Source organism: Propithecus coquereli, unplaced genomic scaffold (genome assembly GCF_000956105.1).
Source record: "Propithecus coquereli isolate 6110/MARCELLA unplaced genomic scaffold, Pcoq_1.0 Scaffold19, whole genome shotgun sequence".
Taxonomy (NCBI): Eukaryota; Metazoa; Chordata; class Mammalia; order Primates; family Indriidae; genus Propithecus; species Propithecus coquereli.
The window spans coordinates 7,590,085-7,606,836 of record NW_012143856.1 but is presented as its reverse complement, the minus strand read 5'-3'; the positions used below and the strand labels follow the sequence as shown (position 1 = coordinate 7,606,836).

Genomic DNA, 16,752 nt, shown 5'->3' with positions numbered 1-16,752 from the left:
GACATGAAACAATAATGATCAAGATGAGTAAGGAAATTGAATTGATAGAAGTTTTCTGATATTGACAAGCAAATTATAACAAAAGCAAACCAAAGGAAATAATTCCTTAAGTGAAAAGGATAACTTTCTCATAACAATAATGGATAGGCTCTTGGATTGTTTGATAATCCAGTTAATGAGTGGAGTGAAACATATAAAAATATTGAAAAATTCAAAGATATTCTGTATGAAAGTTTTGATTGCTACATCATTGCTCTTTTAATTCATTCAGGGTATTCCTTTAGATGCTCTGGGGGACTTTTTGCAAACTAAGTAGCTTTTGCATGCTAAATTGTGAACTGTTGAGTAGGGCTAAACATAAATGATTTGAGATATGATGAGTGGTAGTACATGGTGAGTAGTGTCTTAGAGTGATGTGGAGGAGCATGCATGATTTAAAATAATATTATTAATAATGAATATCAGGAGTTCAAGACCAGCCTGACCAAGAGCAAGACCCTGTTTCTACAACAAATAGAAAAATTAGCCAGCCATGGTGGTGTGTGCCGGTAGACCCAGGTACTTGGGAGGCTGAGGCAGGAGGATCACTTGAGCCCATGAGTTTGAGGTTGCAGTGAGCTATGATGGTACCACTGTACTCTAGCTGGTTCAACAGAGTGAGACTCTGTCTCAAATGAACAAACAGAATGAATAATAACAGAACTTTACATAACATTTTGCAAGCATGCTAGTTTTCTGAAGTAGTTGATAGAATATTATCAAAGAGCATGTCTCTGAATCTTTAAACAAGCCATCTTTTTCGAGAAGATATTCTGGGTTTTTAGGGAATTATTGGGTAAAAGTACAGTAAAAAAATCTCTGGTAGGAGTAGTATTTTAGCTTTGGTTGATTATGATTGCCAAAATTTAATGGAATTAAAAATAACCTGGGAAGTTTGGTAAAAATGTAGATTCCTGGTCTCTAACCTCAGTAGGTCTAGGGTTGGTCCCTGGAATAGTATATATTTTTAACAGTCCTCCCTAGGTGACTGATTGATGTAGTCCAAGAATCTTTCTGGAGCATCAATATCCCAGAACAATAAGTATTGCTGTTAATAAACTATTGGTAGTTATTTGAGATTATTAGCTAGCTCCCATTGCATTCTGATTTGCTTTGAAAAGCTGGACATTGCTATTTAGGAGCATATGATGTTGATGGAAACACATAGAGCTTTAATCCCTGTCTTATTAAAAGGGTGTAGTCTGTTCTTTGTGTTTCCTCGTGTGTTACAGCTTTCCCAGAATGCACAGAACCTTATGTGCAATTAAAATAATTAAGAAAGGAGTGTTTTTTTCTATTTAGCAAAAAAACCCAAATCTCAAACTCCTCCCATATTAGTTCAATATGTGTACTCCTTTGGAAAGTACGAAATTCTAAGAATAAAGTCTTTGATCTCATCTGCGAAGCGGGACTTTATTTATACTCTGACAACATGGTAAAATCCCATTGTGAAAATGAGAATAAAAGCATTGGAAATGCTCACAGTCTGCAACGTTCTACCAACTATTCGAAGTCTTTTAAAAATCCACTCTTAGGTAACTATTCTGTGCACTGTTATTTAATAACTGAGAGAGTTTGAGGAGGGCAAAGTGAGGGGACAATAATTTTATTTTCTAACAAGACATATGTGGATAGGCAAAATTATACAAGAATGTATACCTGTATTGCTTATTTTAATTGGAAGTGCATGCTGCTTCAGGAAGCCTCCCCACTCAGGACTCAGAAATGACTGTGAGTGAAGCTCCAGCCTCAGGGGAAATTACCACATGGGAAAATATGTTTAGGCCTACATGAGTTTTCCAGAGTTCTATTGTGCCTTAGCTAGTTTGATAACGCCTTGCATTATTTATAGCAGTTGTCGGAAACCATTTCCTTTAGTCAATTAACATCTAAAAAAGGAGAGGGGGGTAGCAAGATATTTTCTGACATTTGTAGAAATAGTGTGTAAAAAAAGCATTCCCTTAATCATATGACATAGTGCTGTCAGAGATTTTCCAAATATAACATGCCCTGCAGACACTTTTAACTACACATATTCTTTTTATTAATAAGAAAATAATGGTAAGCTGAATATTGTTCATTTAGATAATCTGTGAATTAAAACATTTATTTAAACTTCCAGACCCTGTTTTTGGGCAAATGATGAGAATATACAAATATTATAATATTTTTAGCAATGAAATGCTTCGTTTTGAAGTAACAGGAGTTGAAAAACTGATTTTACAAATGTTTCCATTGATTAGCTGCCATATAAGGGTGAACGGTTGAAAATAATTTACAAAATGCAGAGACAGGTTTTAAGTTCTTTCCATTTATAGAAAAAAGACATATCATACTTTTTTGTGTATGTTTCCACAAGAGAAATTTATAATGTAGATTTAGGGCTAATATCTTTTCAAGGTATAGCATAGATTTAACAAATATAGAAAAAACATGTTATTCCTTGTTGTTGGAAATACATACTGGTAAATGTTTTCTTGAAAGGAGTTTGTTATTTGTAGTTCAAAGTTAATACGTATATAAATACTCTTTATGTTCTAAGGATTTTTATTAAAAGCACTAAAAAAAAAAAAAAAAAGCACTCAAATAAAAGCATAGTTTTATACATGCAATTGCAGCATTGCTTAAAATAGTGAAAAATTGGCATTAACTTAGGTGACTATTATTAAAGAAATAGACATATAGTGGAGTAATATATATTTATTAAAAAGTAATTATGTTGATCCATCTCTGTTGACATAGAAGTATCATTTACGTATTTTATATTTAGTATTATAGAATATTAACATAATTTGTTGTTAGTTAGTCTCTTGGATCTAGTTAGGGATATGAGTATGTGTAACTATTCCTAAAGAATAAGTTACACTGAGGTGAAAATATGAGTTGTCAAAACATGTTTTGATTTGTGGCATATCTTACTCTTTTAAACTAGGAAAAAACAGCTGGGTCTTGATTCACTATTAGTCAGTGAAACCATTGTTCTTATTTGTATATGAGCATGTGTAAATATGTGATTTTTTAAAAAGGTCAGGTTAAACTGATGATCTCATATTTTTTTATGAGGAAAAATTCAGTTGACCTTGATATATTATTGAGCTTGTTTGAGGTTGTTAAACAGGTAATCTTTAAAGTCAAATATATGAATCAGTAGAAATATCCATAGAATTGCAGTGTTAAAACTGTGTAGCACCTATGTGGCTTGAGTATTTGTAAAGTTTGGAATAAGAAATACATTAGTGAAATAATAGGGACTTTTACTGATATAGGAGAAGAGGAAATAATTGTGTATTGTGTCATTAGAAGTTCACTAACTCATTTTTTTAGGATGCAGTGAAGTAATTCCATACTATTTTCATTCATACTTGGTTTTATTCATTATATTTTGAAGAATATTTTAGATCTTTTTATTTAATTATAAACTTAGACTTTCTATACTTTTCTCATAATGATTAATAATTAAACAATATGTTTTGGGCAATATTCAGTAGAAATAAGCTAGTAAAATTTTCCTGATTGAGGTTACTAGGCTAGGTTTTAAATCAGAGATTTGGAAATTTGAGATCTATTTATTAAGATCAACCTTTTGTGTTCAGATTTAGTGGATAGTATTGAGGGCAATTGCCACATTAAATTTGAAAGAATTCTGGAAAGTGTGGCAACTATTATTGAGTGTGATCCTAATAGGGGTATGCTTTATATTTTGGACACTTTTTAAAATTATATCAGTCCTTTCTTCACATGTTGATTTTATAATTTATCCTAATTGAGTCAGCCAAAATAGAGAATAGGTATAGGTTAATTATGGAGAAGATCTTATGACTTCTGGTTGTGAGAATGATTTCTGGCTTAGAAGGAAAGCTGGAATAGTGGGGCAAAGAAGTACATATGCAACAAATTTCACTGATGCATGGGGTGCTGTGGAAATATTTTCTTAGTTCTCGTGATCAACTTGATACTTTTTGGGTTGTGCAATAATGTCATTAGGGAAGCATAGATGAATTTGCTACCATTCTTCAAGCAGTGGTCATATTTTAAAATGTTTTGGGCAGAGGGGCCACAAACCTCAATAAGAAGCTAGGTGATATTGTTCAGAAGATATAGAGGTTGAATATTAAAACTAAGATTTTGGCCGTTAGTTACTATGTCAAATAAACTAAAAGTCATTTAAGTAAGCTTTGGAATCAAAGTCCATAATCAAGGCATTGCCATGGGAATAACAATATCACAATATGTCGCATTCTGTTTAGCATTCGGTTTTGTCATGCAAGTTTTACATGGATAGATTCTGCTTGGGTCAATGTACTTTTTTTTCCTGAAAATTGCCAAGATGGTGATACTTGATTTTTCTACCATTTAGCTCTTGAGCACATAACAACATTGTTAACTTTGTTGTAGTCTGTGTTCTGATTTCCTGTTTATTATTTTGAAATATTAAATGATATGGACAGATTAGATATGACTACCTGAGGCTAACAAGATAACATCTTTGTGTAATATATAAGAGTAAATAAAACACTAAATAGGATTAGAGTTTCCTCCTGAAGAATGATAAAGTAGCATTTACAATTTTATCTATTATACCTTCTTATATAACGGAGGGAAATGTTAAAACACTACCTGTTTGAATATCACTAGAAAAAAATGCAGTGTTCTATCTTTTGCCGAAATTAAAGACTGGTTCTGTCAGAAATTCGGATGATTACTTAAATGTTTTAAATTTGCAAAGCCACATAAAGCTGTTTTGAATTATTCTGTGACTAAAAAAATCTTCCCTCAGTTTCACAATCAAGGAGGTATTTAAATATGGTTTTATTTTAACTTTGTTGCCTCATGCTCTCTTTCTAATGACCAATGTTTGATGCTGCTTTCATTCAGTTATAAAGGTGACATCTCCAGTATATTAAACTGTATACCTATTGCTCAGGCATTGTAACTTGAAGAAAATACTTATAAACTAGTATTCAGATATACTAAGAAAATTATTCCATCATGCCACAAATATTAATTGTTTGCTTCCTCTGGGCCAGGCACTGTTTGGTGCTGATTTAGTGGACAACTAGCTTACCAACTGCCTGCTTTGCTCGAGACAGATGATAAGGAGACAGTGAGATAAGTGTGTAATATTACTCTGCTTTTTTTCCTTCATACTACTAGATAATAGTATGTCTAATATTATGTACTTTTCTCACATCAAGTCTGGGCTGCCATTGGGAGGAACAGAAAGCTGGGTACTTTCAGCAGTGGTCTGGAAAACCTCTACGAAGATAACTGCAGTAGGGACTGGTGAAGGCCTGTTTAGGTACAAAGCATGACGAGTCATTGTGATAGTTGTCTGCTGGTAATCTTGCATTCTTTTAATTTTTAAATTTTTCTTGATATAGGAATCAGTTAAAAATTTACTTTTAAATCAGTATCTTTATAGGACCTTTATATCCTATTTTGCCTTACATATAAATACTTAAGGGATAATAATTTTCTAATTTGAATGTGGTTTAGTTAATTGCTTCTGGAATTCTAATCATTAGCAATAGTGCATCACCTAACCAACACTCCTTCGTCATCCTTCCAGTAATAGACCATTTGATGATTTAGGGAACCAAACCTATGAAGGGATCACAGTTTTAAAAGACTGCTTCCACAGACCTTAGATTACTTATTTGAATTAGTAAACACAGCCCTCCTTTTCTTGGCAGGAGCTTGTCTGAAATGTGTCAGACCAGCAGGGTACATTGGCAGTCTTTATGCCATTCCAGAGGATGTGCGATTGAAAGTTTTCTGTTTCTTAGCAGTATTTCTAAAACTTTAGTCATTTGCATATCTCCTTCATGATTTTTGCCAATAAATTTGCTTAGTCTTATTCTTTAAATTATTTCTGTCAAACTTTAGCTTCTTCCTAAGTTATACTATCAGTGTAATCACAAACTTCATGAGCTAGTTTTTTAGCATTCTGATGCATCTATTAAAATTATGTTTGTGTATCACCTAAAATTGCCATGGGCACTACTCGTGCTTATTCCTCATTGAGAAACACTGATCTCAGCTTTTTGCTATATGGAGTTGAATACTGCTGAAGGCTGCATTAACCCATTCCCCATACAATAAATAACAGCTTTGCTACTCTATTTAGTGCCTTAGTGAGCAGAGAAATGGCTGTACAGCCTCCAGAAATGCTTGGTTCATTATTTGTATACTAAAATGTCTGTTAATATTGGGACAAGCCCTGGGAAAAATTGTCATGTGAGCAAACTTAGTTTGCTGAAGTACTGCATTGCTAATTATGGACTTGTTGACAGCAGTGAGCCAGGGGAAGAAGTTATGGTTTTGGGCAAGGAGCCCCTTCTTTTTACCTCCAAACTTACAGGGTGAAGTTAACCACTTCTTCGGTTAGGTTAATACTCTCTTAGTAAATAAAAATCATAATAAAAGACCTCAAATAATTATTAACTTCCTATACATAACCTACTTCAACATCAAAATCATATTTTAGAAAGTCTCCGAAATTCCCAGCCAACTACTCTGGTATGTAACTGGACCAGCTGCCTATATTTGATTTAGAAGAACTGAAATGGTCAGTAAACATATGTAACTAGGAAATTTAACCTTGCTTATAGAAGCCATCCAGTTCTCCAAAATAGAATTTCATTTTCATACCTTGCAAGCATCTAATTTATCTTCTATTGCAGTATATATGTGACTCTTAAATACATATTTATATAAAGCCATCCAGTGTGTCAGTTCAGTGCCATTCAACTAATATATATTAATGGCTATAAGAATAATTTCTTGTAATTTCCCATGATTTTGTTTTTTTCTTTATCTTTCATCCTTTTCTTGGTTTTCATTATTTCTGTCATTTCACATTTTCTTCATTCTTTTCTATTTTCCCCCTTATATCTATCTTAAAGTAGAATATGTACCTGATTTCTGATATCTCTGAAGGAGAAATTGGTTCTTGTAGCAGAATATGCTTGTTTGTAGAAAATGTCATAGAAGGCAAGAAACTATCATGTTTGGAATTTGATCAGTGTATTAAAGAAAGCTTGTTATTAAGCAAGTTTCAGAAAGTTTGATTCATATAAATAGTATTTTTATTGTTCATAAAAGTTCATTGTAATATACTGAAATTCAGAGATATACCTCAGAAGTAATTTACCTGTTAGTAAATAGCTGGAAAGTAGAAATATTGCTTTCAATAATTATTTACAAACAAAACTTATTTTTAGGCCATATATGTTAGCAAGAATTCTCACAATCTGGACGTTACCCACACATGTTTAAACATTGTCTTGATCTATAGAACAAAAACCCATTACTAGTTGAAGTAATGATATGAGAATTGTATACTGATCTAAATTCTATAAAATCTTAATTTACTAAAACAATTATAGAGATTCTCATTTTTCCTTGAAATTCTTCTTTTTAAATAAAGAGAAAGAATACAAGACAATCATCTGATGTCAGCAATTTAGTCAAATCAATTTATAGGATGTAATCAGTTCATTACCCACAGTGCCCTATATCAAAGAATGGTACACATATTACCAGGTCCAGCTAGACTAATCATGCATAAAGATCCACGTCCATTCTAGTTGCTCATTGTCCATGCCTGGCTAGTTGAAGATATTTTGATTACCATCCTTGTCTGTATCCTTTACAGTTAAATAGTATAGTCAACTTACAAATATGTTTATAACTATTTTAATAACACTTGAAGTAAATAGAATTTCTCTGCTACAGAAATTAAAATAATCAGAACACTAAGTGCAAACATTTTTGTAATTACATTTTGTACTTGAGTGGGACTAAGCCTGTAGCATGGCAGAAGGTAAAATTATCAACTGTAGAAATTAATCTTGTGATTGTATTTAGACATAACCAACCAAGCAATGCAGATAGTTCTTGTGGTATCATTTTCCTCATAGAAAATGTTTTAACCCCATAGATCATGATTAAACATTTCCTCTGAGTTGGGAACACATCCTCATATGTGTTTATTCCTATTAGTATGAATAAAGTTTATTCATTTGTCAAACATTTAAAAAATGTCTGTGTCCCTAGAATTGGGGAATGCAGGACATTGGGGATATACCTTGTTGTCAGGGAGTTTATAACCTTGGTGGGGGAACAAAGAGTACTGAAAATACTGTATTGAGATACAAAGTACCGAAAACATTCTGAGATGCAGTCATGTTTAGTATAGTTGGCCCATCCATATAGAGAAGGTGATTTTTGAATAGCAATTTAAAAGAGGGGAAAGGATTTGCCAAGTTGCAGGGGTGAGGAAGTATGTGTCAAACCAAACAAAGGTTAGCATTTAACAAATCCCAGGAGCTCACAACATCGTGACCTATGCCAATAACCCTGAGGATCTCCTCTCTACCAGGATTCAAGAGGTACAGCACTGGAAGAAGCAAAATGATAAAATGTGTCAGTTCATACAAGGGAGAAGGTTCAAGAAAGAGGGAGCTGTAAATCGTCTTAGAGTTCAAGTAAATACAAGGACTAAACATAGTCTTTGAATTTGGCTTTTATGACAGCTTTGACGATCTTTGCTGAGCAGTAAAGTAATGGGTGTGAAAATCAGACTGATAGGGATTCAGAAGTGAATGGGAGAGGAAGAAGCAGAAAGAAAGCACACGTAAATAGATGACTCTTTAGTTATTTGTCTGGGAATGACGCATTAAGAGTGTTAGGGAGAGGAGGCGTAGCCAGGGCCAGGTCTCCTTCCTCCTATCCATTTTGGAGTTACTTCAGCACATTGGAAAGCTAAGAGAAAGAAGTGGTGGGAAGGCAGTGTGTGCATGTATAGAGTGAAAGTGAAGGGAAAGAGGGCGTGAGAAGGAATGAGGCAAGGTGGAAGCTTGTGGAAGATTCACCGTGGGCAGGAGGAGGGAGAACTGGAAGAATGAAAAGAAAGATAGTGTAAAAGATGGCCAGGAAGGTAAGGAATGGTTCATGCCCAAGGGCTACTGTTTCAGCTATGAAATTTTTGTGACATACAGGATCATCTGCTGTGGGTAGTTAGAGGAACATGGAGGTGGAAGGACTTGAGAGTGATGAAATTTTGGAAAAGCCATTGTGTGGAATGAGAGAGGGAGCTGTCCAAGGCTAGCGGGAGATTCTGAGTCAGTAGGAGGGCATGTGTGACTCTGGAACATAGTAATTTATAGAGACAACGATCTGTGTGTGTTTTCGAGTATGCGTTTGAGTGTGTTCATGTGTTGTATTTGTGTGTTTATATGAGTATGTTCATGTATGTTTATATATTTTATGCCCCAGAGGCAATCCAAGTACTGATGTATTAATTGATAATTTAATTTACCAATGTTTATGAAACTCCCATCTATTTTTCATCACTGTACTAAGCACTGGGCTGAGATAAATAATAGTTTCTATCCTTGGGAACATATCATCTAGTGGGTCAGACATATAAGACAATAAAACACTATGCAAGGAATAGGTACAGAGGTAATTTAGAAAAGGTAGCATTAATATATGGGTGGGTAGAGATGTAGGAAATGACACCTTGGTAGCTTTTTGGAGGATGTGACATCTTAGCTGGCTTTAAAGAAGGTAAATGGTTGCAGGTGAGGCATTTGAAAATTCTGGAGAGAAGGACTAAAGAGATTGTCGACCATGCATGTGATCCATTCTCAAGAAATGAAGTCACAGAGAAATTGTGAATGCAGAGCAAATATTCAGGAAGACACACAGAGCTTAGAGTTTATGACTGGATCTGACTATGTTTTTACGGAACCAGGCATTAGGACCTGAAAACTTTTTGAAAACAAAAATATTTCTTGAATACCAAGGTGAGATGGATTTTTTAATCTCTATCAAAAGTTGTAGTCTTACTCTACAGTATTTTCCAAATAGTTTTAGAAAGTAGCTTAAAAAATTAGTGTTAAAATGACAGTATTCATCTTAAAATAAAAGTTTAAATTTTACTAGATATTTTTGTTTTTTAATATATACTCATATTCTATATTCTAATTTCCAAAATTATAAGTATACCATATGCCAATAGACCATTTTTGGCCAATAAAGTAAGTGTAATCAAACTCTGTTACGTTGTGTCATTGCTTCTTTGAAATGTGAAAATTTTAGCTTTTAAAGCTTTGCATTCTTCATTGACAACATTCAAAAGAAAAATGTCTACTTTCGTTTCTGTAACTAGTAAAAATTTTTTGAAAATTCTTCATTCTGATTGAAAGAGAAAGTAAGTTGTTAAAAGTAAAAATGCCCTGCTCTAAGGAGTAGTCTTATAGTGCCGAGTTGATAGATCGTTAGGCAATAGGGAATCCCTCACCCCCAACCCTCTGGCTTCATTTGGAATTGTACTTCTGAAGTGCATCACGCTGCCCAAATCAAATTGCTCACTTAATATTTAATGTTTCTGCAATGGAATCACTTTCTCCCTTGAGGTTGACTTCAGATTTACCAGACACGCTGACAACACTGCATTCCTTATTTTCTCCACATGACCTCAGCTTCTGCTTTTAAAATGTTGAAATAAAGGATGCTTTTGTTCATATCTCGCCTGCCTGTGATATATTGACAAAGTGTCTGCCGGCTCAATGGAATAGTTTTACAGTATGAGTGCAGCTTTCAGTGGAGGGGCAGGACTTGGGCTTTAGAAGGAAGTGAATTGGATAGGTCAGGAGAATGTACCATTTGTAAACACCCCTTTCCTTTTTTATTCACGTGTCAGGACAGCAGGAGCAGGCTGTTCAGTGCCCGTCCCCGCGCAGAGCGGGAGGGAAAGCAGCTTAGAAGTCAGCAGCAATTTTTAAACCTTGCTTTTTATTCCCCTGTAATGATCTTCAAGTGCTTGGACTTGTCTTAGAAGCTGTTTTGAAACTAACATGGTTTAGCCCACTAACTGCATGTTGGGTAAATTCAAAACCCACATGCTCGTCCTCTTGCAGTGGAATAAGTCACATCTGATGGACATTTTTTGTGCTTATAGCATAGTAATGAACGTCTGACAGGCGCGACCTTTCATAAGACAACCCACACTATTGGCTTTCTGCCCAGAATATTGCTGCAACACTATCTGTGATTGGTTATCTCTCTATCATGCATTGCTTCACAAGGGGAAACGGCCCCTTTTTTTAATAAATCTACGATGGCTGGCTGCAATATGCCTCACTGTAAGTATTTTGTGTGTGTGTGTGAGAGAGAGAGAGAGGAAAAGAGAGGGGCTGACTTGAATATTACTTAGTCTAGTATCACATGGCAAGGTTGTGGTACTATAGGACATCAGTGAAGTGCTACTTAGTAAATCTTAACCTATCTCTTTTTTCTACAGGTTGGTACTAAGAAGTGCCTTTCCTGACGTCTCTGCTGCTTGGAACCGCTTCTAGAGCAGTCTCTGCTTTTGCCTTGCTTGCTGCCAGCTAGACTGTGACGACAGCACATCCACCCTCCACCTCTAGCCCAGACACCCCCATTTCTACTTATAATCAAGAGAAAAGCTCTAAGTATCTGGCATTGCCCTAGGCTGCTTTAGTGTTTAAAGAAAAGTTTGCTGAAAAAGTAAGATATCTTCTGCCAGGAAATCAAGGAGGAAAAAAAATCATTTTCTCGATTTTGCTCTAAACTGCTGCATCTGTCTATGCCAAACTAATCAATACCGATTGCACCACCAAACTCCATTGCAAATTCAGCTGTGAGGAGATTCCCTTTCAGACAACTTTGCTGAAAGCAGCTTGGAAATTCGGTGTCAAAAGGGTCTGCCACATTTTCATGCTTGCATTTTGGGCTCCAAATTGGCACTGGGAAGGGTTTACTGTGAGAGCACAAGGCTGATTCCAGGCCCTACTTTTAAACGTTCATCTACTTACAATCCTACTATTTGTCTAAAAACCAAAACATCTTTGAATTAACAGTTTCATGCTGTGAATTTCTAGTGGGAGATCTTTTCCTTAATATTGACAACACAATTTTCCATGTACGATTAAAGCAGGGAGTGGGGGAAAAGTATTTTGGAGGGGACATTTTCATCATCATTTTACAGTTTTATCAGTTCAGCTTTTTTTTTTTTTTGGTTGCTCTTTTTTTGGGGGGGTTGGGTTTGTTGGTTTCACTGAAAAATTTAACTACCTGTAAAATCTAAACATGGCTGTTAGTGTCACACCAATTCGGGACACAAAATGGCTAACACTGGAAGTCTGTAGAGAGTTCCAAAGGGGGACTTGCTCACGGCCAGACACGGAATGTAAATTTGCACATCCTTCGAAAAGCTGCCAAGTTGAAAATGGACGAGTAATCGCCTGCTTTGATTCATTGAAAGTGAGTAAATATTATATTCTTTTAAGGATATACAATAATTGGAAAAGGGGATATGGGCATACAGTCCTCTGAGTTTGGAATTATGGATTGCTTTGTTAATAGTTTAGTTACACAGCGTGTTCTTATTGGTGATGTTGGGCTGGGGAACTTTATGAGAAGCAGTAGAACCAAGTCTGGCCAAACTGCGTTTGTTATGATAACTTTATGAGTCCTTTAACTCCATGACTTTATGTTAGGACAGAAAGTGTTGACGTACTTTTTACTTTGTAATAGCACAGTCAGTATCTGTCTCGGGGAATGGTAAATGTAGATACATGTGTGTGTTTAGCATATGCATATATTGTGTATAAGGCTATGGGAATAGCTGAATGAAGATGATTTGTTTTTGTTTGTTGGTAAAGGTGCTGTACCATTGTAAAAGTACAGCAGATTTTAAATCAGTTCAACTTATATAAACTTTTTACTCTTATTTTGACATTTTATTTTGCGGGCATGTTTTTTTTGAAGGCCAGAGCCATGCATTTTGTAAAAAATATAACTAGAAATAAAGTTCTGAACTGCTGTTACAGTACCTTACCTCAGGCACGAACTTTGTTGAATGTGAGTTTTATAAATAAGTAGAAACTCTTAAGTACTGTTATTCGTTGGCTATTTTCAGCTTCAAAAATTCTATTGTGAATTAACTTAGTTTATTTTCTGTTAGACTCTGATTATTTTTTATTTGTAAGAGTCTCAGCCAGAAATGCTAAAAGTTAGCTTTTGTGGGCACAATAATGCTGAAAGATTTACTTCAGTATTTCTCGACATTCAAAAATGTCATTAGATTTGTAATTCAAGTATCAAGTTTGAAAACTGGTCTTTTAAAAGATAGCATGGATTTCTTTATTTTGACATGCAAGGTCAAGACTAAAAATGTGTTCCTGGGTACTCTCAACCTACTTGGTTTAATCAAATTGCTTTTGAATACTAATGCCCCAGGTTAGTTCTTTGAACCTTTTAGGAGGGGATCACTATCACTTCTACATAAATAGAGAAGTAAAAGTCTCATAAATCCATGTTGTCTTTTGAATAAAAAAAGAGTGCTATAATAATGCTTTCCTTAATAACATCAGGGTGACTTATAAGTTAACTGTTTCAGTTAATTGCCTCTTGGTCCAGTTTGTGCTTCTCGCTCTGCTAAAGTTTTTGCCAAAGATTCTAAAGATTTCATCTTTAGAGTCAGATGAAATGAAGGTATTGACAATAATAAAAATATCTTAAAATGTTAGATTATTCTTCATGTCTTAATCTAAAAATCAATAAGCAAAAGTGATAAACTACCCCTGGGCCTTTTTTCACCCTTTCCTTTGAAAGGCATTGATGAAGGGCACAGTGGCTGTACCTTTGTGAATGTGTGTTCCTAAATTCATGCTGACTGAATCCAGGTATAATTACAGACTGGGACCCATAAAATGAGGGGCAAAGAGCTAATTACTCTTGTCGGTAACCAGCTGTGTCCATAAGTAACCCTGTTTTGACCCAATTAATAGTAAATCCAATTTTTAATCCTACAGACAGTTGATGGTGCACTCGTAGCTGCAAAATGAAGGACATTAAATTTGGCTGTGACATTGAGTGGTTTCACAGAAGACCTGCCTCTACAGCATTTGGAAACATTGTGAAACATTAATATTCAGTTGCTATTTTTCTATCTCAAAATATTTTTTTAGTTGCTGCTCACTTGTGGCTATAGAACAGTCCCTTTTTGAGTAAAGCAGCAACATTTCTTAATGACATGCTATGTGGTTTACAAGATTCAGCTACCACATGAAGGACTTTTTTTTTTTAAACTAACGTAATTTAAAGATTTTTAAATTTATGTATAGCAGTTATAGCAGCTAAAACTTTGTCCTTTGTCTAAGAGAAACTGAATTAAGTTTATAGTGTCTAAAACTTGGTAAAATATTTTAGATTTGAATAAGAGGAAAAAATAAATTTATTTATGGTAGATCTTCATACCTTGGACAATAGCTCCTTAAATGTTGGTGAAAAAACTATGTCAAAAATTAATTAAAATAATTTTGAATATACAATTAAGTATTCATGTTTAAAAAAACATGTTTCTTGCATGTGTGTGCATATATATATGTATATAACTGACCACATTATATGATTCTTAGTACAGTATTTAGAATCCTACTTTGAGGTAGCAGTCTTCCTGTATTCAATTTTGTGGCTAAAATAGATCAAAAACATATTTCAAAACTGTTAAAGTAACTGTATGATTCATGCTTGAAGTTCTGATATTTGGGAGCATTATGAGATTTTCATGCCAGTAACCGCTACATCATTTGCATTGTCTCAGAGAGTAAACAGAAAACATTTAGAAAACTTGTAATATCCTCGCTTCTTTAATAAAATGTGTTCTATGTATTGCTGAAATCCATAGTCCAGCCTTTTCTAAGTTGTTGGACCATGAGATGGAGGTAGCCTGTGTAATCCACTATTTTTAGAAAGTTAGGAAAGCAAACCAAATACTCTCTGAGAGGACCCTGTGAAATGGCTGTACCCTTCAGCTGTGCTGTTTCAGACTTTGGCCAGGCTCCCAGGTGACTTACGTTTATAGCAGACTTCTGGTTAAAGAAGGAAATTTGTTTCATTTAAAAAACAGAAGTCAAATAGTTCAAGAAAGTATTTATTTACGTAAAAGGAAGCAATGGGCATATTACTAAGATAAAAAGAAAATTAGATGATAGTATTTTAGTTGCAGACTGGTGATTTTTAAGGTTTAAATAATTAACATAGATTAAATATGGCCATAAAAATGCAGAATTCTGTATTACAACGTGTTGCTAAGTAAAACAGGAATATATGATAGTAAGGAATCTATGTATAATAAGAATGATGATAAAGAGTAAAAGCTGGAATAATGTGTACTAGTATATATTATAAATTAAAAATATTTTAAGCACTTAATTTCTCTCACTTAATTTTGCTTTTACAATTGCAGTTTTAATTTGTAATACTCTTAAGAGTATATGCAATTTGAGGCTTCAGTTGCTTACAAACTATAGATTTGGGTGTATTAGCTACTTCAGAAATCCAGGACATTTGAAAAAGTTCATTATTTTATACTAAAGAGGATTTTTTTCCTGTGGCTTGTGAAAGGGATACAAAAAAAGAGAAAAATGTCAATACTGCAAGCCACCATTACAATGATATTATATTTCATAAATGATCTTCAAATAATAGTTAATAATAAGTTGCCTATTTTTTTCAGTCAGGAGCTCTCAATTAAAATTTAGAGTCAATGTAAAGAAAGACTACAGAATGTATTTTAATGCATACCAAATTATTTATATTTCCAAAAAAATTTCCTTTCAATATATGATCAACAGAAATGGACTTACTGCTGTTGAATTATTTTTCAAATACCCATTCATTTTCAGGGAGTAGGGGAGGTGGAATATAACCTTTATGCTTACTGTCTATTTTCTAAAATCTTAGCAAAACTCTTACCTTTGAAAACTCTAGTCACTTGTTCTGCTATCAAATGAAGCAATTTTGTTTAAGATAGTTTAAACTTTCATTTCACTATATATAGGGCTGTCTATCTATCCATATATAAATAGCACCACTGATCAAATTTATCATAGACACATCCGGCATCAGATTATACTGCAAAATGGCATGGAATCAAGGGCACTGCGTGAACACTTTTAGTGTCTCAGCAGACTTAGCAGAATATATGAAATACAGAAATCAGGTATTAGAGGGCACACAAATATGTACACATACAGGTAATTGAGCAATGAAGAACTCAAAATCAGTGGGGCAAAACAAATCTCCAGATGGTCACATATGGATCGGGTAGCATAACTAGACATTATAAAGTAGCCTGAAATGTGTTGACAGTTAAATTTTAGAAGATCCTCCATTGTTAACACAATGTGTCTTCAACCCAGAAATTACCTGTGTTCTTGCTGTTCTTTCTAAGCCCCCTGTGTAGACTTTGCATCATATTTTTTAAACCAGTTTAACTGATAATCCTGACCTAAAATGATATCCGCAAGTTTTGGACTAAACATGCAATTTTGAATTGAAATTTTGATCTAGTAGGGTCTTAAATTGAAATAACTTTTACCAAGAGGTTTTTTTTGTTTGATTTTTCCTAATGATATCTCTCATATGATATTAAAACTTTGAGAGATTTTTATAGCATATATGTGTGTAATTCTTTTGGCACATATATTTATTGTGCCTTTCAGTGACAGGTTGACACTACACTTCCCTGTTTTCCTCTGATGACTTAGTAGATGAACTAACTATAAGGCATACTTGTGCAGCAGGATATTTCATGTAAAAGTTCAAATTGTATTCCCTAAGTAGAAACTTCACAACTTTGTGAAGAATACCCTGTGAATAGGCTGTGATATCATC

General features: G+C 34.2%; 1 protein-coding gene across 1 annotated transcript in view; it reads left to right on the top strand.

The window, feature by feature from the left end:
• MBNL1 (muscleblind-like splicing regulator 1) overlaps window positions 1-16,752 on the top strand; it is a 239,121-nt gene that overhangs the window by 21,223 nt on the left and 201,146 nt on the right. Inside the window, exon 2 of the mRNA XM_012642907.1 lies at window positions 11,351-12,333. Coding sequence (XP_012498361.1) covers window positions 12,160-12,333 — 174 coding nt within the window. The 5' untranslated portion in view covers window positions 11,351-12,159. The remainder of the gene's footprint in view (window positions 1-11,350; window positions 12,334-16,752) is intronic.